The sequence below is a fragment of the Gymnoscopelus braueri genome (assembly GCF_963280865.1).
Source record: "Gymnoscopelus braueri genome assembly, chromosome: 18".
In the NCBI taxonomy this organism is placed as follows: Eukaryota; Metazoa; Chordata; class Actinopteri; order Myctophiformes; family Myctophidae; genus Gymnoscopelus; species Gymnoscopelus braueri.
The window spans coordinates 16,876,627-16,900,962 of NC_137618.1; the positions used below are offsets into that span (position 1 = coordinate 16,876,627).

The 24,336-nt window shown below is 42.9% G+C and overlaps 1 protein-coding gene across 2 annotated transcripts in view; it reads right to left on the minus strand.

Annotated features, from left to right (window-relative positions):
• The window catches only part of gulp1a (GULP PTB domain containing engulfment adaptor 1a), a 62,650-nt gene extending 41,066 nt beyond the window's left edge, over positions 1-21,584 (minus strand). For both annotated transcript variants that reach the window (XM_080412575.1, XM_080412576.1), the window contains exons 1-2: positions 21,511-21,584; positions 9,975-10,056 (exon numbers count right to left, since the gene is read on the minus strand). In XM_080412575.1, coding sequence (XP_080268701.1) covers positions 9,975-10,056; positions 21,511-21,561 — 133 coding nt within the window. In that variant the 5' untranslated portion in view covers positions 21,562-21,584. The remainder of the gene's footprint in view (positions 1-9,974; positions 10,057-21,510) is intronic.
• Between the last annotated feature and the right edge of the window lie 2,752 nt (positions 21,585-24,336).

Genomic DNA, 24,336 nt, shown 5'->3' on the forward strand with positions numbered 1-24,336 from the left:
AGGTCCTCCTCGATGTGTACTCCGAGGAACTTGAACTCGCTGACCCTTTCCACTGCAGCACCGTCGATGAGGATGGGCGCATGGTCTCTCCGCGGCCTCCTGAAGTCCACGATCAGTTCTTTGGTCTTGTCGACGTTAAGAGAGAGGTTGTTCTCACGGCACCAGTGTGCCAGTGATTTGATCTCCTCTCTGTAGTCAGACTCGTCGTTGTTGACGATTCGGCCTATCACTGTCGTGTCGTCCGCGTACTTTATGATGGTGTTGGAGACATGTGTGGCTATGCAGTCATACGTGTACAGGGAGTAGAGGAGAGGGCTCAGCACGCATCCCTGGGGTGCTCCGGTGTTGAGGGTCAGGGGGTCGGATGTGATGCTGCCCATTCTCACCACCTGATGTCGGTTGGACAAGAAGTCCTGTATCCAGTCGCACATGCTTGGGTGTAGCCCTAGGTGTCTGAGCTTTTTGTCAAGTATTGCTGGGACACTGGTGTTGAATGCTGAGCTGTAGTCCACGAACAGCATACGTACATATTTGTCCTTCAGCAGCTTGTTGTCCATGTGCGAGAGGACGGTGTGGAGAGCCATGGCAATAGCGTCGTCGGTGGATCTGTTTTTGCGGTATGCATACTGCCACGGATCCAGCGAGGCAGGTAGCGTGGAGCTGATGTATTCCCTCACCAGTTTCTCGAAACACTTGCTGACGATCGGGGTGAGAGCAACAGGTCTCCAGTCGTTCAGGCATGTCACTTTGGCCTTTTTGGGAATGGGCACAATGGTTGACATTTTGAACCCTGCAGGGACCACAGCCAGGGAGAGGGAGAGGTTAAAGATGTCAGCGAAGACACCCGCCAGCTGGTCTGCACATGTCTTAAGGACCCGGCCTGGAATCCCATCAGGTCCGGCTGCCTTGTGGATGTTGACCCGTGTGAAGGCTGTACGCACTTCTCTCTCCGAGATGGTTAGAGGAGGGTTCTCCTCTGCTGGTGCTGCTGATGGCCCCGCTTGGCTGCCGCGGTTGGAGCTGATCTCAAACCGGCCGTAGAAAGTGTTCAGTTCGTTGGGGAGGGAGGCAGGCGGGTTCACCTCGCTTCTGGTTCTTGTTTTGCAGTCTGTCAAGGTGTGTACTGCCTGCCATGTGCTCCTGATGTCGCCACTGCTGAGTTTGTCTTGCATCTTTTTTGTGTAGGCCTTTTTTGCCTTCCTGATGGCGCTGTTTAGGGCCGCGCGCGTCGTGTTGCGCGTTTCCACGTCGCCAGATTTGAAACCAGCGTCCCGTTCATGCAGATGTGCACGTACTCCGCTGTCCATCCATGGTTTCTGATTGGGATAGATCCGAACTGTCTTTTTTGGGACTATGTCATCTATGCACTTGCTGATAAAGCCAGTGACTGAGTCTGAGAGTTCGTTGATGTTATTCCCAGCGGCGTTCTTAAACATCCCCCAGTCAGTCTGGTAGAAGCAGGATTGTAGCATAGCGTCTGTGTCCTCAGACCAGATTCGGATTTCCTTCTCAACGACCGGCTCCCTTTTTAGCCTCTGTTTGTAGGCAGGTAGCAGCTGGATGGCGTCGTGGTCAGAGCTTCCTAGCGGTGGGCGGCGGAGAGCTTTGTATCCATCCTTGAAGGGCGTGTAGCAGTGGTCAAGAATATTGTCACCACGGGTACTGCAGGCGACATGCTGGTGGAATTTGGGAAAGACCTTTTTTAAGTCTGTCCGGTTGAAGTCGCCTAGGCAGATGACTGCGCAGTCCGGGTGGCGATTTTCTTGTGCACTGATCGCCTGGTGTAATTCCCTCATAGCTGTGTCCTTATTAGCTCCAGGATGAATGTAAACAACGGCTACAATCACGATGCTGAAGTCGCGTGGTAGGTAGAAAGGACGGCAGGCTATGATTAAAAGTTCAAGGTCTGGTGAGCAGTGACTGTCTAGGATTTTAACATCTTTGCACCAGTTGTTGTTGATCAAGGCACAAACTCCCCCCCCACGTTGCTTACCGCTCAGTACAGGATCTCTGTCCTTCCTATACGCGGTGAAGCCAGGAGGAGTGATAGAAGAATCAGATGCTAACTCCGTTAGCCACGTCTCTGTTAGCACAACAACACAAGTCCTCCTCGTCTCTGCGTTGTATTTAACGCGCGCCAGTAAGTCGTCCATAGTGGTCACTGTTCTTGATTCACACAGAGATCTAACGTTCGCTAGCAGGATTGAAGGCAGTGCAGGTTTATATCCACGTTTTGTTGTTCTTACGAGAAGACCCGCTCTCGTGCCTCTTCGCCACGGTCTTTTTCGTCGGGGGTTTGTTGATCCAGCCGGAACAAAGGGGACCCCACCCCCCACCCAGCCGAGTGGAAGGTTTTCAGCAAAAAAGTCCGGAATTCTGTGTGTAATCGCTGTGCTAATGTCCATAAGTGCTTGTCTGTCATAACTCCTTAGACACGCGACGGTGTAGGGAAAAAAGAGAAGGCTAAAAAATACTAAAAAGATGGAAAAACGTTGCGATGTCGCGGAGCGTGTACGAATGCGGCCGTCCTTCATGGCGCTTCCGGGCTTTTTCAACTTTATTAGCATATTAAAATTGTAATGGCTGACACTCCAAGCATCACTAATGGAGAGGTCCCAGTTGCTCTGCTCGCCACATGAACTTGTGTGGCCCTGAACGAATGAGGAATATATGCTCTTGGTCCTTCATCCGGTTTAACACAGTACAGTTATTCTTCATCAAACAGAGATAATGACCTTGGCTGTGACATCATGACCTGTATGGCAAAAATGCTTCCTCAGAAGAGTTCCTTCAAAGAATCCAAAGTACTGCAAGTCAGTGGTTCTCCATTTTTTTCATGTGAAGAACCCCCAAATTACCATACAAGTTTTGTATGTAAGATGTGTTGAAAATAGCAGATATACAAGCTCACAATGCGTCACATCGCGACACTTTGTGAGCTTGTAGATCGACTCTTTATCAAATGGCCAAAAAGGCAATTTTGATGCAATTAACACATTTTTCTGGGGACGCTCTGGAGCCTGGAACCCCCTCAAGGACCCCCGGTGGACCGACTTTGAGAACCACTGATGTAAGTAAGTAAGTAGCCTTAGGAACCAATGGTGTGCAAGTACACCCCCTGAACATGACAATAAGCATGTCACAGGGACTATACCCCCGTGATGCTGAGTGACAAGCAGCGAGCCATTGTGTGCCATTTGTATAGTCTTTGATACGTCTCAAGGCAGACACTGTACTGTAACCACAAGGCCACTGAGCTGGCAAAAACAATGCATGGCTCTTCTCTACCTGCAGTGAGACAGGCGACTCAAGCGTTACTTATACTTAGTTGCGTGCCGGTGTTTCGTGCCGAAAATAGACGATCTACAAGCTCACTATGCACCGTGTGTGCAGCTTTGCTGTTAACGATTACTCAAATCCAGTGTGATTTTTGAATTCATAAATGACTACGGTCATGTCATGAAGGTTCAGCAAGCAAATCAATGCAGTGTGGTTTGTTTGGCATAAGCTAACAGTCGCTGTTAGCAGTGGCGACATCAAACAGTGGAAAAAATACACCTTTTTGTTGGAATGAACCATTTCTAAAATACTGTGCTGGGATTGATACCGTCTGAGACACCGCCGCGCCCCCAAAACTGCCATAAAGACCCATATAAACCTATAATTTCACCCAAGCTACAATCATGACAGCATGACAACTAAGACAAGGTCATAGTTTTAATGGTGTTTTCCCCAGAACTGGTCATTATTCAAGTACTAAGCTCTTACTGTGACATTATCGGATTCAATCTGTTGTCAGAGATGTAAACATTATACAGTGGACTAGCACTCAAACTACTCCCATTTCCAGTGACCAGATATCACTCAAGTCGCAGGGCCATAAAAAGCTACGCTTGTTTTTTTTTATCCTCCCCTTGTTAGCTGCTAGTAAACTGTGTTTATGACGCGATGTGTATCAGTGAAACGAGCTCCATGCCACGGCTCCGCTACTCCACCAAGACAAATCGTTGCTGTCGTGCAGAAACCTCTTATCTCCATATTTTAACCTTTTTGTGTTTTTTTGTAAATTAATTTGCCCTACTTGATCATACTACCGCGTCACACAAAAGTAGCAAAAGTAGCAGATCTGCAAGCTCGAAACGCGGCGCGAAGCGACGCGTTTTCATTCATGAATGAGTGAATGAATAAATAAACAAACAAACACACAAACACACATCTATCCTGTGGGACCTCTGGCTTCTTTGGGTTTCAAGTCACGCTCCACAGGCAGTAAACGTAGGTGATAAAAATGATCAAGCTTCTTCTCGCCGTGGAGTACCTGGTAGGTGATCAAGTCCACACAACATGGCGAGACACCCAGATAAAAGGGACGCTAAATCACCGGGCCGCGTGCATATTGTCAACGGCAGGCTTCTTCTTGGCCAACGGCATCGGAAGGGGAAGGGCAATGTCAGCGTCAACAGGGGCCCTGCTTCTGTATGCAGCCACATTTGTATTCAAACATTTGCATAAAAAGATTAGACCACTGGTGTCCCTATTTTTGGCATATCATCAGTGGTACATTTACTCTGTACTGTACTGTACTCAAGTATTTTTTACTTTACTTGAGTATGTCCAATTTTCAGTACTTTCACTTCTACTCCACTACATTTCAGAGGCAAATTTTATACTTTTACTCCACTACAATTATTTGACAACTTTAGTTACTAGTTACTTTGTATTTGATTTTTGATATTTTGACTATTATTACAAAACATGCATTAACCACTTCAGCCTTACAGTATATACTGTACATTTAGGTCATTTGAAAATTGCAGATCTACAAGCTCACAATGCGTCGAGAACTTTCTATTTTTGGTACTTAAAGTACATTTTGATACCAATACTTTGGTACTTTTACTCAAGTAGATTTTGAATCCCGGACTTTTACTTGTAACAAGAGTATTTCTACATTGCAGTATTGATACTTTTGCTTAGTAAGCGAATACTTTTTCCACCACTGCATGTCACTATAGACGAAGATTTGAAATAACAAACAAACAAACATTCAAATATTTTTTTGAATTTCAAAATGTTACAAACATTTCCGAAAACATCAAAGCATTTCAGATCTACAAGGTCAATACGTGTTGTGAGCTTGCGGATTGGCCGTTTTTGCTGTTTGCCATACGACGAAAAAGCTATATAAGGCTTAAGTGCTTAAACATTTAATTGAGGCTTAGTTCGATAATGCCGTGAGCTGATGAAGAACGGACGCTGCATTTTTCCACATGCTCGCTTATGAATCTCAACCCTGGCATATAAATTATTTCCCTGCCAGAACGGATTTGTATTATTTATTTTTTTGTTTAACCACTTGAACCCCAGCGTCCACATTCTGTGGGGGGAACATTAGCCACAAATAGCCAATCTAACATGTTCACAACGTGACGCATTGTGAGTTTATAGATTGGCTATCTTTGCCGAATAGTTTTGGTGTAGATGGAAAAAGTGGCTAAATTACAGTTGTGACTCAGGTCCAGTTCTCTAAGACTACAGGGGATTAAGTGTTTAAGCTTTTAGTTAGATAGGAGAGTGCAGAGGGACAGGATACCTAGTGCAGAGAGAGGAGAGAACATGCAAGAGCTGACAGGGGGACGGGGGGGGGGGGGGGGATTAGAAATCGTCGCCGTCGGGCAGAAACCTCTTATCTCCATATTTTAACTTCTTGTGTTTTTTTTGTAAATTAACGCCTTACTTGATCATACTACAGCGTAGGGCATTCACCGAATAGTCGAATATTCAAATATTCGAATATCAAACCGACTATTCGACTATCAAACCACTATTCGATTATTCTAAAAAAATAATAGTGGCTTTTCTACAGCAGACACGCAGCTGTGAGCTCTGGTGTGACGTCAACTCGCATTCCTTGAGTCGAGTCATCAATGCCATAAAAAAAATTAATCAAATCGATTAATCGAATATTCGAATACTTATAGGTCGAATAATTCGAAAGCTAAAAATCACTATTCGTGAATGCCCTACAGCGTCACACAAAAGCATCAAAAGCAGCAGATCTGCAAGCTCGAAACGCGGCGCGATCTGCTTGTCGATTTGCTACTTTTGCTACTTTTGAAGTAACAGTTTGACATATGAGGTTTCCACCCGAGAGAGACGATAATGGTCAGTGGTGAAAATGTACTCAAGTACTGTGCAATTTTGTGGTACTTTTACTTTACTTGAGTACTTCCATTTTTTGATACTGTACAGTTATACTTCTACTCCACTAGAACTCAGAGTAAAATATTGTACTTTCTTTTTACTCCACTACAGTTATTTGACAGCTTTAGTTGCATGGTTACTTTGCAGATTCATATTGTTAATACAAAACTTTAACCAATCTAACCACTTGGTCAGTGCAATTGCTGGCAAGCGCTTCCAGGCGCCCCCGAGAATGTCTTGCTTTGACACAAACGCAGTCGCTCACAGCTGGGAGCTGCCACAATCAGCCTGTATCCGTCAGTCCGCTGAGAATCCCTACATCCTCTGGCTTCATTTGATAAATCAGAGGCAGTGTTTTGCTGCTCAGCAGAGACTAATTGACTGCGAAAACGAAGGCAGGGTAGCTGTCGTGTGTGACTGTGTGCGTGAGAGGGTGTGTGTGTGTGTGTGTGAGTGTGAGTGTGAGTGTGAGTGTGTGTGTGTGTATGTGTGTGTGTGGTGTGTGTGTGTGTATTTGTGTGCGTTTGAGTGAGAGACAGAAACAGAAAATAAATGAGAAAAACGATAGGCAGAGAAAGCAGAACAAAAGTGGGGAGAAAGACAGAGATGAGCCCAATTTTTTTTTTTCGGTCATCATCTGCTAAAGTGCCTACGCAACAGGCCCAGCAGGCTGATTAAAGGCTATGCGTTTACACTTGCGAGGGGATTCAGAACTATTGTAATGTATCCAAAACGGCAGCTTCACATTATAATTACCACAGGGTGAGAGCGGGGGGGTAGGACCTCGTCTTTTGAGATCTGTCAGATACTGTGACAGTCTTTCATGTACAATACCACTGTGGGCAAATGAGCAAGAAAAGCGATGAAAAGAAATGTTGTAGCATGCCGGTGCATCGTGCACCTCCCTCATTTGTTCCCACCACTGTGAACATAATGCAAGTGCATCGTAAACAGATCTGACAATGCCAGGTGATACCGAACATGCAGCGTTGGCTACAAATTACCACCTTGCTTCTTAGAAAACATCTACGGTGGACGGCAATGTTTTATCCGCGGCTGCAGTCAAACGACGGTGTGAAACTGGAAAAAGCCATGGTTATAAGGGAATTTATTCATGGTACAATAAGGAAGAAGTGTTTTAATTCTACTAATTCGCTCAACAGAGAATTAAATTGTGTTTTCGTCTGTACATCCATTCATTCCAGAAGATCAGTGGCAGCATCATGGCTCTCTAACGGTATACCATGTTATATGTGAAGTATAAAACCTAATTATCATACACAAGATAATTAAGCTTATGCATAAAACAATGCAATCCTCTTGTGTAGGCCCTTTAGCTCATGTTAAAATAAAGCAGATAAGATGAAAGTAAGTTCAAGAGGTATGAGGGGAAAATAAAAGATGTTATGATTAATTCAACGTGACACAGAAACGGAAAAATCCACACACCAAATAACTCCTATTAAAATCATTTTTAATTTGCAAAAGTGGTAAAGTTTCCAGAGACAGAGGCGCTTTTTCAGACTACTAATCATTAATTCAAACCCCTTATTCTAGATCTAAAAATATGAACAGCATGTGCTGATACATCAGTAATGAAATCATGGATTAATGAAAAGCTACGGAGCTGGAAGAGGACAATCGAGATAAGGCGTGAGGTGAACCTCAATCTATGCCCAACCGGAAGCTTTTACCAACTACTGAAGTCCATATAGGCACGCATGCAGCGAACAATGGGAATCTCAAAATATGTGGGAGAGGCTGCAGATTTATTTACGTTTATGCTCACAAATTTTGTACAAAAAAGAAGGGAAAAAAATTAAGAAGACCCGATTTGTACACGCCTGGAGTTAAATGAACAATTTAAAAGGCTTAAATGAAACCTAGCTAGCATGCGGCTATGTAACATGGGTGGGAAACTTCCAGCACACCGGTTTCAACCTGTTTGCACCATGTGAAGGTCTGTCTGGAGCAAGTGGAGCAGAAATGGGTCCTACTGTACTAAGCTGGACGCCTATGGCAGTGGCTGTCAAGACCCCAAATACTGTATCTCCCCGGAACCCAAACCCCAAAATTATGAATTCACCACTTAAGCCCTATTAATTTTTTTTTGAAAATGGCCGTAGATTGGCGATTTTCACTATTTGTTACATTTTATTCTGAAATTATTTTGAATATTGTTTGACTTTTGTTCTAGAAAGTCTTATTTAAAAAAGAAAAAACTCACAACGCAACCCATCAAAACGGGTCTGTGACCCAAAAATGGTTCCCGACCCAGTGTTTGGGAACCACTGGCCTATGGAGCCTGATGCTGAATGTCTGCACTGTTTGGTGTACACTTTGGAGAGAGGCTGCTCCTGCCCCTCGGTGAAAGAGCTTTAATGCCCTTTTGTGCCAGATGGCTGGACGAGTAGATGGGACTTTTTGTAGTTTCCCAGAAATACTAACAGAAACGGACAGTTTGTACCTAGCCATTCTGGGGGCGTTCGCTAGGGGGAAAAACTGTGCAAAGCAGCAAATGGTAAATAGCCGACTGTCAGTCGGTTCGTCTGTCTGTCTGTGTCCTTTCTGCCGAGGGGCTCCTTAGCGACTGATTTATCTGTCCGCTGGCAAGCACACTTGTGTGTTGTGCCTCGCTCCTTCTATGAATTCCTCCTACCGGCGCGCCCTCACAGTCTAGGCAGGATCTATGGCTTTAAGTATCAGCTTAAATTCACACGGAAAAGGAAAGCCTGGTGCAAAACGATGGCTGGGGAGAACCATCAGGCAGGGGCTGCGTTGCAGTATCAAAAGATGAAAGGGAAATGTATAATCCGAGTCAGGGGAGGAGAAGATTTCTGCCTTATTTGATTGCGGTCTTCAGAGTCTAACATAGTCAGGCTGATGGGGGTGGAATGAGTTATGAGTTGTGACACCTAAATGTCATTAAAGTGCAGTGAAACCACCTGGGTCCACACGCTCTCCAAAACATCATCCACATATTCCCTAGGTCTGAGGATCCAAGGAGGAGGGGAGCGGGACAGATGGTGGTGAACACACGTCAAGCTATAGAGCCAACTGACACATACACACACACACACACCCCCACACACACTCGGAAGGGTCACCTCAAGAACCATGCTGCACTGAGACAAGCAGAGGTGCACTTGCTGTGCTGTACTCACCCATCACTGGTGTTTCACACGCACGCACGCACACGCACACGCACACGCACACGCGCGTGGCCATGCGCACACACTCACTCACACAAAACACACTGTCTGTGCTGTACTTGTTCTCAGAATGGTTTACTTTCAAGGACGCCCATAACTCTGAAATGGAACCAAATGGACCCTTCCAATCCATTTCGTTCCATTTGTACATTCAAAAGTTACAGACATGTAAAGTTTCTCACTTTGAGAACCACTGCATTAGGGTTTCACTGGGGTTTTGTTTAGTCCCGACGTGTTGCTCTCTGTGTTGTTCTCAGAATTAGCTGAAGGTTTTGCATGCTCACGTCCATGTACACATGCAGACTTCAGGTATTGGAATCCACTGAGAATGAGATCAACCCGCCGTCTTTCTACCATTCATCGATTTGTTTGTGGCAGCCCAGCCTCAGCAATACCAGGGTGGCCCGATCACAAACGCATTCCACATGCTGATGCACAAACACTCTATCAGTGTGCGGTTGCACATACCGTAGATCTAATTATTTCATAGCTGCCGGGTGTCTCAGCCAAAACCACCACAAAATACAAGTACAAAGTAATGTTATTTTTTGTGCTAACCTTTTTTCCTGTTGAAAGCCCGGTTCATAGTGGAAAATGCGTCGTCTGTGCGATCCCTCCGGTGTATATGCCAATATTCCACCTGGAACAAAGATAGAGAGAGACAAGGGGTGGTAGAGATTAATAATCAGTTTCATCCTGCGGTCCCTATTTTTGGCAGGTCATAATAGGCGAACATTAAAAAAGTTATAAAACGTTCTCACTATTTTCGCACCTTTCACTAGTTAACCCCTTAAGACCTGAGGCGATTCTTAAAAATGTTTTCTAAATCCTAACAGTTTTAGTTTTTTTCCGAAAAAACAAGTTTTTCAAGATTTTTCAAAAATAGCAGATCTACAAGCTCATAGCGCGGCACTCGGTGCCGCACTATGAGCTTGTAGATCTGCTATTTTTGAATAGCCAAAGAAATCTAAAATGACACAGATGCATTCCAGGTCTTAATGGGTTTAGTGCAACACCATCGAACAAGTATATGAAATAGGGTTTATTGGTTCAAAATGACTTAAATCCTACAGATATACATGGATATACTACATCAGTGGTTCTCAAACTTCTTCATGTCAAGGACCCCCAACTTGACACTTAATAGCCCGCGGACCCCCATTTGAAAAGATATGCCAGGCAGGGACCCCCATAAGAGAAGATTTTTACACCTCTAGCAGTGATTCTCAACCATTTTAATTTCAAGGACCCCCAGTTTGACATGCATTAGACTACGGACCCCCATTTAATGGCATTTCTATCTCTGGGACCACAATTTATATTGTAAAATCAATGTTAATTTAACTCTGAGAGTGCACAAATGGAACCAAATGGACCCGTTAGGGTCCATTTTGTACACTCTCAGAGTTACCGACCCATAAGGGTCCATTTGGTTCCTAACTATCCATCATTTAGCTGGGGACCCCCTGGAACTCCCTCAAGGACCCCTGGGGGCCCCGGACCCCACTTTGAGAACCAATGTACTACATGCATACAATCAAACAGCATGAAGTCCCCCCCCCCCTCTTTTCCCAAAGTGAGCTAATGTTTACGACTCGTCTGGCTGTCCAACTCCGTGCCAGTAACAACCTGGGTTCATCTGTACTACACTTTGTTTACCTCTGGGCCACAAGCCCATTCACCATCTGTGGAGTCTGGTACATTTGATGCCTTGAAATTCTGCAGAATTGCGTGCTTACTAAGTAAATATTACTCTAAGTGCTTGTTTATTTTTTGGGGAAGTGGAGCATATCAAAGAGTTGAGCTGAAAGGTAAGCTCCCCGGGCGATTGCATATCAAAGGCAAGTTGTGGTTTCAAAGGCTTCGAAATCCCCCGTTATCCTCTGGTACGACTTGGTGGCGGTGCATTTCTAATCTTCCCTCACATAACTAGGCCAAACGGTTGTGTCCGATTCGACCACCTCCACACAACTCGTAGGCAAACCAAACAGCTTGCAGTCCAACACAAGACACACGCTGCCACACAGCAACAAGCAGGTTGGCAACGAAATTCCTTTGGAACCAGGACAGCAATATTATTCAAAGTACAAAGCGTATTAACCCATTCAATCCGGAAACGCATCTGTGTCATTTTAGATTTGAGCTATCAAAAATACAGTAGCAGATATACAAGCTCATAGAGTGTCGCGCTATCAGCTTGTAGATGTGCTGTTTTTGAAAGATCTTGAACATTTGTGCAAATCTTTGAATATATATATTGTTTTAAGCGAAGATTTCTGGAGGTCCCTGGAACAAAATATTTGACAAATTTGTGCTTTAAAAAAATATATACTGCTCAAAGAAATGTAGGGAACACTTTGATTTGACCCTTAATTATTTTTAGTTTTCATGAACTGTGTACATACTGCAAAAAAAACTGCTCAAAAGAATTAAGGGATCAAAGTGTTCCCTTAATTATTTTGAGCAGTGTAGTATATTCAAAGATTTGCACACATTTTTTGCAGATCTACAAGCTCATAGTGCGGCACTCGGTGCCACGCTATGAGCTTCTATATCTGCTATTTTTTGAATAGCCAAGGAAATCTAAAATGATAGAGATGCGTTCCCGGACTGAATGGGTTAAAATGAGCTGGCCTCACAGAAGACAGTCAGACAGTGAAATCCCTGACAACTTAAGTGAAAGAAAGCTGGGTAATATGCCAGATATTACCCAGCTCTAACCACATGAACCCTTGCATCCCTATTCTGGTCCAAATTGGGTGAACATTCAGCGAACATAGCAGATCTACAAGCTCACAACGCATGCTTGCGATGCGTTGTGAGCTAACACATTTTGTCTGCTATTTTTCTGAAGAATATCACTCACTCATACAGGTACAAGCAGCGAATAGATTTGGTGTAGACATAAAAAAGGACAGGGCCAAGTACAGACCCCTTGCGGACCCTGTCAACAAAGTTAAGGTTAACATTTCCTGGCTGTATGATGAGTCGGTGATTAATGTGAAGTTGTGGTCAAAAGTTAGTTTTTACCAGCTTGCAAGCTGGTCTAAGAAGAGACTGACCTACTAGTCAGCCATGTGTTCAACATATTCGCGACATGTTTTCAATCATTGGCTGTCCTTTAAGCCAATGGGGATGCTTTCCCATACTCTGAACGGGCGGTCTCGTCCTCCCAAGCTATGGTACTAGACACGCCTCTCGCCTCTATACGCGCCTCTATACACGCCTGCCGTCGGTTCAAATCACCGTGACACAGAGTAATATATAGGACAAAATTCAAGTAATGTACTTGAGTAAATGTACTTAGTTACTTTACACCTCTGCATACAAGCTGCGTAGCGTCCTTTCTGGCCTAGCAGTGTTGCCAGATTCTGCAAGAGAAATAAGCAACCGGTCTAAGCCAATGGGGAGCCACTAGCAGTGTTGCCAGATTCTGCGAGACAAATCAGGAACCATACACGGCGCACAGAGAGAGAGAGAGAGAGAGAGAGAGAGAGAGAGAGAGAGCGAGAGCGAGAGCGAGAGAGGAAAGCAAGCTGGTATACATGACTGAGTCATGTCTTGTTTAAGAAGCATATAGGAGAGATCCAGTTGTCTGTAAAAAATCACATTATGGCACAGGTAAGACAGACAGCATGTTTCATGGCTGGATGCAGTGGGAGATGAATGTGAGTTTTTGGTCAAACGTTACAGTAGTTGTTTAAGTCATTTTAGATTTTAGCAATAGCCATTATTTTATACTTTGGCTATTCAAAAATAGCAGGTATACAAGCTCATAGCGTGGCACCGAGTGCCACGCTATGAGCTTGTATATCTGCTATTTTTGAAAAATCATGAACATTTTTGAAAATCTTTGAATATATATTATTTAAAGCGAACATTTGCAACTAAAATATTTGCTTCTGGGGGGTCCCCTGGAACAAAATATTTTGAGATGGGGGTCCGCGACCAAACATATAATTTTGGGGGTCCTTGACATGAAAAAGTTTGAGAACCACTGATATTATAGCAACATACGGTTTTCAGAAAGCTGTTAGGATTTAGAAGACATTTGTAGATGCGTTCTCGGATTGAATGAGTAAAGAAAAGTTTAGAAGAGTTCCAGCTGTCCGTTCAACATCTCATTAGGACATGCACCGGTAAGATGGACAACACAGGGTATAGTTGCTGTGTTAGCAGTGCCACGCGGAAATGTTTGGCTGGCACTGTGCTAATACTAATGGTATGCACTTATTCCCTTTTTGATGGAAAAAAAACTAAAGCTGAAATAGCCCAGGAATGTGGCAGCTTTGCATGAAGTGGATTTAAACGGACTAACATTCCACTGTTCTACTCGCAAGCTCGCCATCGTAGTGAAATGCCAGGACAATTAAAGTAATGAAGATCAAGTGTAGGCGGTTGCAATACTCACATACCAAACCTGCTCTTGCTTTTTTTTTCCTGATGCTAAATATGCAGGGCTTCCCTCACAGACAAGGACAGCCATCAACTACTTTCCAGTCAAGTTTGCTTCGGCAGAGGCAAATTGAATGCAATTTCACCATCTCTGACATGTCCTATCAAGGGGCCGAAATAGGCCTGCATTTTAGACATTCATGGAAATAAAATAGAAATATTTTTCAATGTGCAGAGTGCAGACAAGCTGTCCTGAATACTGTACATACCCCCCCTCTCCCCCCCCCAAATCTGTAGATACAAATTCATAGCTGGGGGGCAGAACGCAGCACTCTTTACAGCAAGTGGTTCTCAAGGTGGGGTCCAGGGGTCCCCAAGGGATTCCAGGGTGTCCCCAGCTAAACTAGCTAATATAGCATCAAAATCTGTTTAACCACCCTATTAGGGGTGTGCCGATATATCGTCCCGCGATATATCGCGATACTTTTTTTGTGACGATATGTATCGTTTTGGCGTTTTTGGACGAAAAAAAAACCTAATAATAATTTTAAAAGAAATTGTATATATTATATATATTTTCATAATAAAAAAGTGCGATATATCGTATCGTATCGATATCGTGAGCCCAATATCGTGTATCGTATCGTATCGTGAAATTAGTGGGGCACACCCCTACACCCTATATATACATTGCCTATTTGGAAATAGCAGATCTACAAGCTTTAAAGCTTTAAAACATTTTGACAACACAAATCTTGTATGGGGGTCTTCGGCACAAAATGGGTGTCCGCAGCCAAATGCATATTCATTTGGGGGTCATTGACATGAAACGGTTTGAGAACCGCTGCTTTACAGCTATCTGTAATACATGTCTCTAGTTTGAGATAGACTTGTACTTGAGGTCACGAGATCCCGCACAGAAGCTTGTTTCTTATAGCTGTCTCTAATCACGCACAGCTGATTAGAGTGCGTGTTCCAGTCAAAGAGCTTTGCCCCCTTAAAGTGCACATACTCTGTAATGTATGTTAACAAGAAAACGTCTATGGTTCTGGCCTCAGGGGGCCATATTTAAAATAATATAATATAATAATTAATAAAATATTAATTCATGGATGTTTGAGTTTTTCTGGTGAGACACCCAATGAAGTACTTCATTACTCTACGTTTTTATTTGTTTTCATTTCCTCAAGGTAAGAACAAGTGCAATTTCAGACAATCCACTATGTTTGTTTTCAATACAGTACAATTTGGAAGTTTTGGGGCTTGAAATGTATTACACAATGATTCATTTGGCAATGCTAATTCCAGAAAACATCCTGTGAGTCCATACTGTAGAAAATGGATTTGTGCTACGGTCAACAACACTTTGCATTGTCTTCCTAAGATGATGGAGGCATCTATTGACAGAGTTGTTAATAATAATTGTTTCCAGTTCGATCCCGGGCTCCCCCAGAAGAGTTAGTGTCAAAGTGTCCTTGAGCAAGATGCTGAACCCCTAATTGCTACCGATGAACAGGTTGGTGCCTTGCATGGTTTCCTCCGCCATCGGTGTATGAATGTGTGTATGAATGTGTGTGTGTATGAATGTAATGCACAATCTATGTAAAGCGCTTTGGATAAAAGTGCTATATAAATGCACCATTACCATTTACCATTTATTAATGTGTTAATATGTTATGCACTGTTGATGAATTGAATACATAGGACCACAATGGAAACAAGTCCCCAGGACTTTTTGTGTGTTATCCTTTTAGCCTGATTTGTTCTACTGTACCTCCGTGGCCGTGCTAGCTGTTTACATTTCTTGACTAATAAAGTATTCAATCAATCAATCAACCAATCAATCTGCTCATTGCAGATAGCCAGGTCAGCAGATTTCGGGTCAAGCCATTTTAAATGCCTGTGGCTTCATTGGAGATGCCTTTTGAACACTCACACAATGCAAAACGTGAGAGACGTGGTGAGTGTTCACAGACAGGAGGATAAATCACACGTCTGGCATGGTGAAAAGGCCTATGATTTCACGACTGTGTCTGAAGGAAGGGTGCGGTGCCAAGGACCTGGTGAAACACTACATACAGTAGGTTTTGAGAAAAGGGAGTCAGCGTGCTGTTTGACAGCTATGGCGTGGAAGTGCTGTACCTTTGTGTGGCGTCTGGTTAAAAACACAAACACCAATTAAGAACCCCCAGGTAAATGACCTCATACACAAAACACACTTCCACACAGCAAGGACTGCAACACATGGTAAATGGACTGCATTTAGCCTTTATCCAAAGCGATTTACAATGTGCGGTGCAACAGTGGTTCTCAACCTTTTCTGAGCTCTCTGGACCACTAGCATATTTTAAATACTCCTCAAGGACCACCCCACCTCCCCCACAACTATATATACACACTGGTGATTGATACCTGATGGACCTGATGGTTAAGACTCAAATTTATCCCCCAAGCAAGCAGGCCGGCTCTATTAGCTCAATGGTAAAAATGTCAGCACTTGCGCAGGAGAAACCGGGTTCAAATCCGGGGTAGAAGAGGAAAGTTACACAGTGCTGCTTTAATGGTTCATTTATTATTAATTCATTTGAACGGTTTTATACTTGCATGCCGCAGCTGTGCACTGAAAATAGCAGATCTACAGCCTCACAACGTGTTGCAGTGTGACACACTGTGAGGTTGTAGATCTGGTATTTTCGTTTCATTTCAGAACAAAATATATCAAGCCCTTAACACATTGAGTGCCAGAGGTTTTTTAAAACAGGGTACAGCCAGTGCCAGCGTTTTTTTTTACCGTTGCAGAAGCCACAACGAGGACCCTGATGTAAATAAACGGTGTCTGGGCGATGGCCAAGGGTCCCGTCTAACAACTGGAACAATAGCATTTCTACCGTGCCCTCTTGTGGAAAAGACCACCTGTAATTATGCCATGGACCACTAGGGGTCCGTGGACCACTGGTTGAGAAACGCTGGTTGGGTGCGTTAATTCACAAACCGACCGACGGAGGCAACCATGCAAGGCACAGATCTTCGTCGGGAGCAGTTAGGGGTTCAGTGTCTTGCTCAAGGACACTTCGACGCGCGGCCAAGGAGGAACCTGGGACCTTTCCGCTCCCATGATGGCCGCGCCGCTTCCCGAGGCAGCGTCGCCCCGGAAACATTGGGAGAGGAAGTGGATTTGAGTAGGGATGAGTGAAGAATAACCCTGAGGCATTCTCTGGGGCCTGATAATAAAAGGTAGATAATGAAGCGTGCATTGAGAGAAAATCACTCTAAATGTTTTCCTATTGAAGGTTCATGAGCCCCCTGGCTGTTCTCAACCAAAAAAGCAGTGAGGTGCCATCCGGCAAAAAAATATTGAGTTATGCTGATGAATCAGTCACCCATCACCAGGGCCTAATTAATGAAGTAATTAATTCAACAGACCCAAGATTAGAATCCAGTTTTGTACAGACTATAAGGACATTTACTCAAGTAATGTATTTAAGTTCAATTTTGAGGTACTTTTACTTTACTAGAGTATTTCTATTTCTACATCTCAGAGACGTTATACTTTTTACTCCACTACAATTATTTGAAAACGTAGTTACTAGTTACTTTGTAGATTTGAATTATTATTACAAAACATACATAAACCACTTCAGCCCTATTTAAACTTTGGCTATTTGAAAATAGCCAATCTAGAAGCTCACAACACGTCACATCATGACGTGTTGTGAGCTTGTAGATCTGCTATTTTCAAAATCATTTTATACGTACGATACATATGAAATGGGACATTCTGCATAATGAGTACTTTTACTTTTGGTACTTTAAGTATATGTTGATGCCAATACTTTTGTACTTTTACTTAAGTAAATTTATATTACCAGACTTTTACTCGTAACAGAGTGTTTCTACATTGCAGCATTGATACTTTTACTTAAGTAAAGAAATGTAGTACTTTTTCCCACCACTGCTCTGCATTGATATGTGATTTTCTAGCCCCTTGTCAGAGTGTGCTGTCTAGTTGTCTAGTCTGCTGTCTAGCATGTCTGGGTTGCCCTCAGGCCACGCAGAAGGATTTGAATTTGCTGGTATTGACGTTTCCAATCGAGAAAGGTACTGGGTGCCCGTGACCCATGCGAGAGGAAGGGCACATCACAACATAACAGAGCTGAAAAGATGTCTGCGCTATCCCAGGGGTGGGCAACCCTTTCGGGTACATGCTGATCACCTAGCTGTTTTCCAAGGCAGTGAAAACCGACACTGCTTTTATGTCTTATTATAGGCTGCTAAATAGAATAGTACAAGCGCAGAATAAGTCACTAATTTAATACTAAAACCCAACAAATAATGTGTAAATAATTTAATATAAATAATTAAAGGGTCACTTCACCCAAAAAAAACTTTGTTTCAATGGATGTCACCCCATGGAGGTCTCCATGGGGTGACTAATCCATTGAAAGAAAGTTTTTTTTGGGTGAAGTGTCCCTTTAAGGTCCAAATATTCAGGTAAATCCTGAATATCTGTGGAGAAAAGTTGTACATCAAACAATAATGGTTAATAATGGTTGCTTTTGATCAATTGATCACCTCAATAGCCGAACATCATCGCCTGTTAGATCAAAAACATGTGGTTTCCCAACCCTGGTCTAATACTGCCTCAGTGTTTTTCTTTTAAGAGCGCACAAATGAAAGCAAATGGATGCATAAGGGTCCATTTGGTTCCACTTGTACACTCTCTGAGTGACAAATGGATAAGTTAACTATGTGTACTTTACTTGCCTCATTTATTTGAGGGGTGTTTCTTTGATTTGACAGCTGCCAACAAGCCACAGCATTAACATTATGGGGATTTCCATACAATACAGTGGAGCAGTGGTTGGTTCTCAAACATTTCAGACCGCGACCCCCGAAAATAATCATATCCGAACTGGGGACCCCCAAACCTGACAAGCGCTTGTAATTGTAGAAGTTGAGGCATTACATTTTAGTTTGACTCAGTTCCACAGATACATATTGCGAAAATAGCCGATCTACTGTACAAGCTCACAACGCCTTGAGCATGTAGATCGGCTATTTTTGCCACTTTCTTAGGTAATATTTGAAAATTTGGCCAATGTTTGTCAATTTAGTATAGTTTGTTGATTACTTTTGACGCAGTAATGGTCTTAATTTTTTTTTTTCATTTTAGAGGTATTAAATTGTCACTTTAGAAATGTGCAGATACCCCACTTATACTGTATGTTGCCCATTAAGCAAATTATCTGGGGACCCCCCCAAAATCATTTGGGGACCCCCCTGGGGGTCCTGAAGACCCACCGTTTGAGAACCACTGCAGTAGAGTACAATACAGAAGTCTATGGTTCACTACTGTACTGTATATCATGCCTCTTGATGTAATTAGATGTTTTCTTGCAGCAGAGGCCTCTGAAAGGGCTGGAGGAAACTTAAAGGGTGGAGACTGGGACATTCCGAGGTCTACCAAAACAAAATAGTTGTGCCGCTGCTAAAGACGAGCTTGTGTTCCTTGTTTACGCCGTCACCCGGAGCGAAGCTGAGGCAAATGAACAGCGACACTGGTGTGCAGACAGACAATTTAGCACAGACAGGGAGTCCTTTTTTTTGTGCGTGTGCAGATCTCAAAACCAAGCCGTTTCAATTCTGGCTTACAGTTTAACCAAATTGAACCTGGCATCCCTATCTTGGGCATGTCATTGTAGGCTACGTATCCCCCCCCTCCCCCACACACACACACCAAAATTTAAAAACTTTCCAAAATGTGAACTTTTTTAAGCACTTTGTTTTTACTTTGGAAAAATGCTCAAATAATTTGTTAAAAAAAACATCTACAAGCTCACAACGCAGCATGATGCGACGTGTTGTGTGACCTCGTCGATCGACTATTTTCACGTGACGTCGTTGTATGGCACGGTTAAGTATAAAACAGGGCTTATGTGGTTAAGACTGAAGTGTAATATAACAATTAGTTGCACGGCTGCCTTCCCATTGAACCCACTTGCCTTTACTCTGCTTGACTCTGAGATTATCTCTAAGCCTCCTTATGTGACTACCACGGGAAGCAGAGTACAATGATCTAACTAATGAGGCTGATCTCCAACAGTAATGAATGAACCATCGGCAGTGAATGAATGAAACCCTTAATAGCTGCTCTGCACTTCAACATCTAGGTTCTCCAGTTAGGTTTTCGGAGTCCAGATGTATTTAGAGTTCAGCATTGCAATTATATAGGCATCGATTTTTATATTCATACAGTCCATGGGTAAATTAAATCCTATCTCTAAAGGGTCTCTGCTTCCACTCGGCTCATTAGGCCGAAGGCAACTGCTGAACCGGCAAGCTTGTGAAGTAGGCTAACACCAATGACAAATTAAATGACAAAATCATACATATTTCAATGTTGTACTTAGCCGTGTTCCTTCCTGGGAGCTAAACAATGAGAACTTAACGGAAGATGAAAGCAACACAACCAAAGGCTACTCTCTCAAATTCACATTGTCGCTGTCGGGCAGAACCCTTGCATCTCCATATTTCATCTTTTATTATTTATTATTTTCATGAATTAATGCGCTTCGTCATATGACAGAGTCATGCAAAAGTAGTGAAAATAGACAAACTAAAAGCCCACAACATGTCTCAGCGTGACGCATTGCGAGTTTGTAGATTGGCCATTACAGTAGGTTCTCTTTTCCCCCCAATATATCTATACACAGTATATTCACCTATGACAAAATTGGGATGCCGGGTTGAAAGTGGTCTGTCTGAGGGTATAATAACTATTTAATAATAACTATTTAACCGATGAAAAGTATTAAGACCTTGTGACTAAATAATAACTACATATAGGATCCATTGGAAAACAAGTTCTTTTTTTCCCTATATCATCAAAAGTAACAGTTTTGGACATACAAGTTTTCCGCCCGACAGCAACGACATGCTATAATTAAGTCATCCACATGGGAATATGCTGACAGGAGACAATAGCTGGTTAATGCGTTATGTGTTTCACAGAGGTATCTTGGGGCAACACAGCGCTATCACCTGTCATCTCACAGTGATGTCAGTCCTTTTTGATTGGCACCTTAAATGTTTGCCCTTTCTTAGAGTTTAATAGCTTTTCTGACAGGTGAATCATCCCCCTGTTTTGTGAGACAACTGTCCCCAAAACATCCACCCACTCTAGGGCTAGGCGATATGACGATTTTCAACTGCTATTTTTGTGCGCCACCATTGTACAACTAAGTGTAATACAGGGTGAAGTGGTTCAAACAGTCTAATTTATTTAGTCAATTGTAAAACATCTATTACATTTTTTGTGCTGATTCGTTGATATAAGAAATAATTTATTTAAAAAAACTTGCTTCTTGAATATTTTGTTATAAGTCGTTATTGGTTCTAAATATCGGTTTCAATTATATTTTCGGTTAATTGACCAGCCCAAACACACACGTTTGTATAAGTTTGAATAGGCCGTGTTACTGCCATGGTTACGGCAACTACACTGCCCGTGAACAGAAAAATCTACAGCGGGTGGTGCGTTCGGGCCGAGCGCATAATGGGAGGTGATCTTCCCTCCCTCCAGGAACTGTACAAGAAGAAGAGGTGTGTAGTCAAAGCTCAGCACATCAAGGACAGGCACCACCCCAGCCACAAACTGTTCATGCCCCTACAGCGACCACAGCCAGGCAAGGAGGCCTACCTTAGTATTATAGACCACCGGTTTTATGAACAGCTTCCAACCAGGTACCATTAGACTGCTGCCATGGACTTTACTCTTCCTTGCCGATCTACCATGTGGATTGTACCTGTGAGAGTTACCGCCCTATGTGAACTATTTGGTTGAACCTGTTACTCGCTTTGCATCTTAATCTCAAGTACAATGCGCTGATGCTCTTTTTGCACTTTGATGTCTAATATCATGTACTTACCTGCTGCTATGTTCATGCACCTTATGTTTAACCTCATGTACATTCTGTACAAGCTGGATATGCTATGTGTAATATATGTATATATTGTGTTATGACACAATCTTTGCTCTGTGTGACAATAAAGCTGATTCTGTGAGGACATCAGCATTTAAGTACGGTAATTTTTATTAATGCCATTTTAATTCAATACATTATTTTAGCAGTTTTTAACATATATACATGTTCACAACATGTTGCGCTGCGACGCGTTGTGAACTTATCTGCAATTTGTTTTGTTCCTGACACCGGTACGCAGCTACTGTAAGAATAATCAGGCATAACTCCAACGCCTAAACCTAACCTTTAAATGTCTAATCATAACCTCAACCTGAATCTAATTGTAATACTCTCTCTCTGTAATACTTTCAAATTATACTATAGTTGTGGAGACAGTTGAGACACTCACAAGTAGGCCTATAGTCACCCCCACACCCCCACACACACACACACACACACACAGCCTTCGCACCAAGCTGTAAACTTCCACAGTCTCCCACTGATGTTTACCAGGTGCAGTGCACCGGGTCAGGTATGCTCAATTCTACACAGGAAGGTTGTGTATTTGTGTGTGCGCATGTGTGTGTGTCAAAGTGTGTTCTGGTAGTTAACAGTGTGCTTGAATTGTTCCCCGGACATAACATTGTGCTTCATAGTGTACTCATTTACTCAGAGAGCATCAGAGGACACATTAATGCATTTTCAGGAAGCCTAGAAGAGACAAACGCTCTCAGGTGTAATAATCATAATCAGCAGGAACACAGGTAATTTAACTTAACAGCTCAAATGATGATTGCTTTCGGTAGATTAGCGAGGGGTGCAGTCAGCGCACTCAGATGATGGCGGTTCCATCGCTTTAATAGCACACACCGTAACCACTTAAACCCTATATACAGTACTTAGTTGACCGGGATACCCCAGAGCTCTATACTTGGTCCCCTCTTGTGTCCCCCCTACACCAAACCTCGTCACCGAAAATAGCTGATCTACAAGCTCAGCTTGGAGCTTGTAAATGTCCGCCTGTTATGACATGGCCAGAATAGAAATGTTAGGTTTTTTTGTGGTTAAATAAGTACCTACTGGGCACCTTATGGTCACCTGCAGTCCCTATACAGCAGAGCATTTAGCAAGATATGAACATCGTTACCACATAATGTTTCATAATTACTTCTGGTGCATTGGACCCTAGCTCTTGGATACTCTCTCTTAACAACCACTTAAACCCTATATATACTTAGTTGACCGGGGCGGCCTATACTTGGCACCCTTCTTTTTCCCAATACACCAAATCTCGTCGCCGAATATAACCGATCTACAAGCTCACAGTGAGATTGAAGATATGCTATTTTTGGGTTAATGTCACCTATAGCTCAAATAATAAGCTAAAAGTCTTGCTGTCTGCTTTACTGTCTGAATAGAATACTGCACAAATGTGTCCTGTATCACCATTCACTGCATTAAATGCAAATAGTTTTACGTTGGGCTGTCATTGCATTATATACCAAAGCGAATTCCTTGTAAATTCCTTTTACACCATATTAAAAAGGGCTCTGTGGTGGAGAAGTATTGCCACTCAACACCTCACAAGTTCACCCCAGTTTCAAAAGGCATTAAACAGGTGTTCAAAACACATCAGCACTGCAGTTAGTATAGGCTGAAACCAACATCAACAAAGACACAAACAAAGTCACCAAACATTCATGGCTCAAACTTCTCAAGCTCCAACAATAAGTCTCATCCTTGAGTTAAGCGTAATGTTCAGGCAAAAAGTAAAGATTGCTTAACAGGGAACACGTTTAACCCTTAAGGAAACACTTTGACATTTTACACTGGAAAACATGCCCCAAGTTTTGCAACTCATCTTCAGTGACTCAAACATTTGGAATTCAAGCAGGGAAGCCAACTTTCTGGAAACGGAAGATGACCTACTTTGACCCTCTGAAGACGACGCTCAAGCCAAAAGATCAGTCCACAAACAAAAAGGGATCCAAACACGCAATTGTGGCATGAGATGAAAATATGTTAAAAATAAAAACTTTTTCTTTCCCTTTTTTCAGATCCAAAGTTAATGTCCCATATTTACAAGCCTCTCAGGCAGTTGTTAATCTGACCCATATGTGCTAAAAAGCCAGCCAGCTTTCTACGTGGGATTGAAACACGCGCGGCAGTCCCAACATAATGCAGAAAAGAAAAGCAACAAAGATCCTTTGTTTTCTACCCTTTGCTTTCACCATGGCTCTGGAATCTTGCTTGCTAAGCACAGCACGTTAGACATCGCAACGACACAAAAAAACCCCAAACAAAACAATCTGTTTATGAATTTAGAGGCAGCATTCCTCAGTTGAATCAGCCGCGGTGCCCAAACTAAAACTCAGCATTGCTCTCCCAAAGCCCGGCACCCTCCTAATCAAACGCCCACATAAGAAACGCAAGCAGCCTTACCAGCCGGAGAAAGACGTTCAAAACACAAAACAAACAAACAAACAAAATCAACAGCGCTGCCCTTTTGATCGGAGAAGCCAAACTTGAAAGAGCAGAGATGAAGGAAACAATGAACCAAA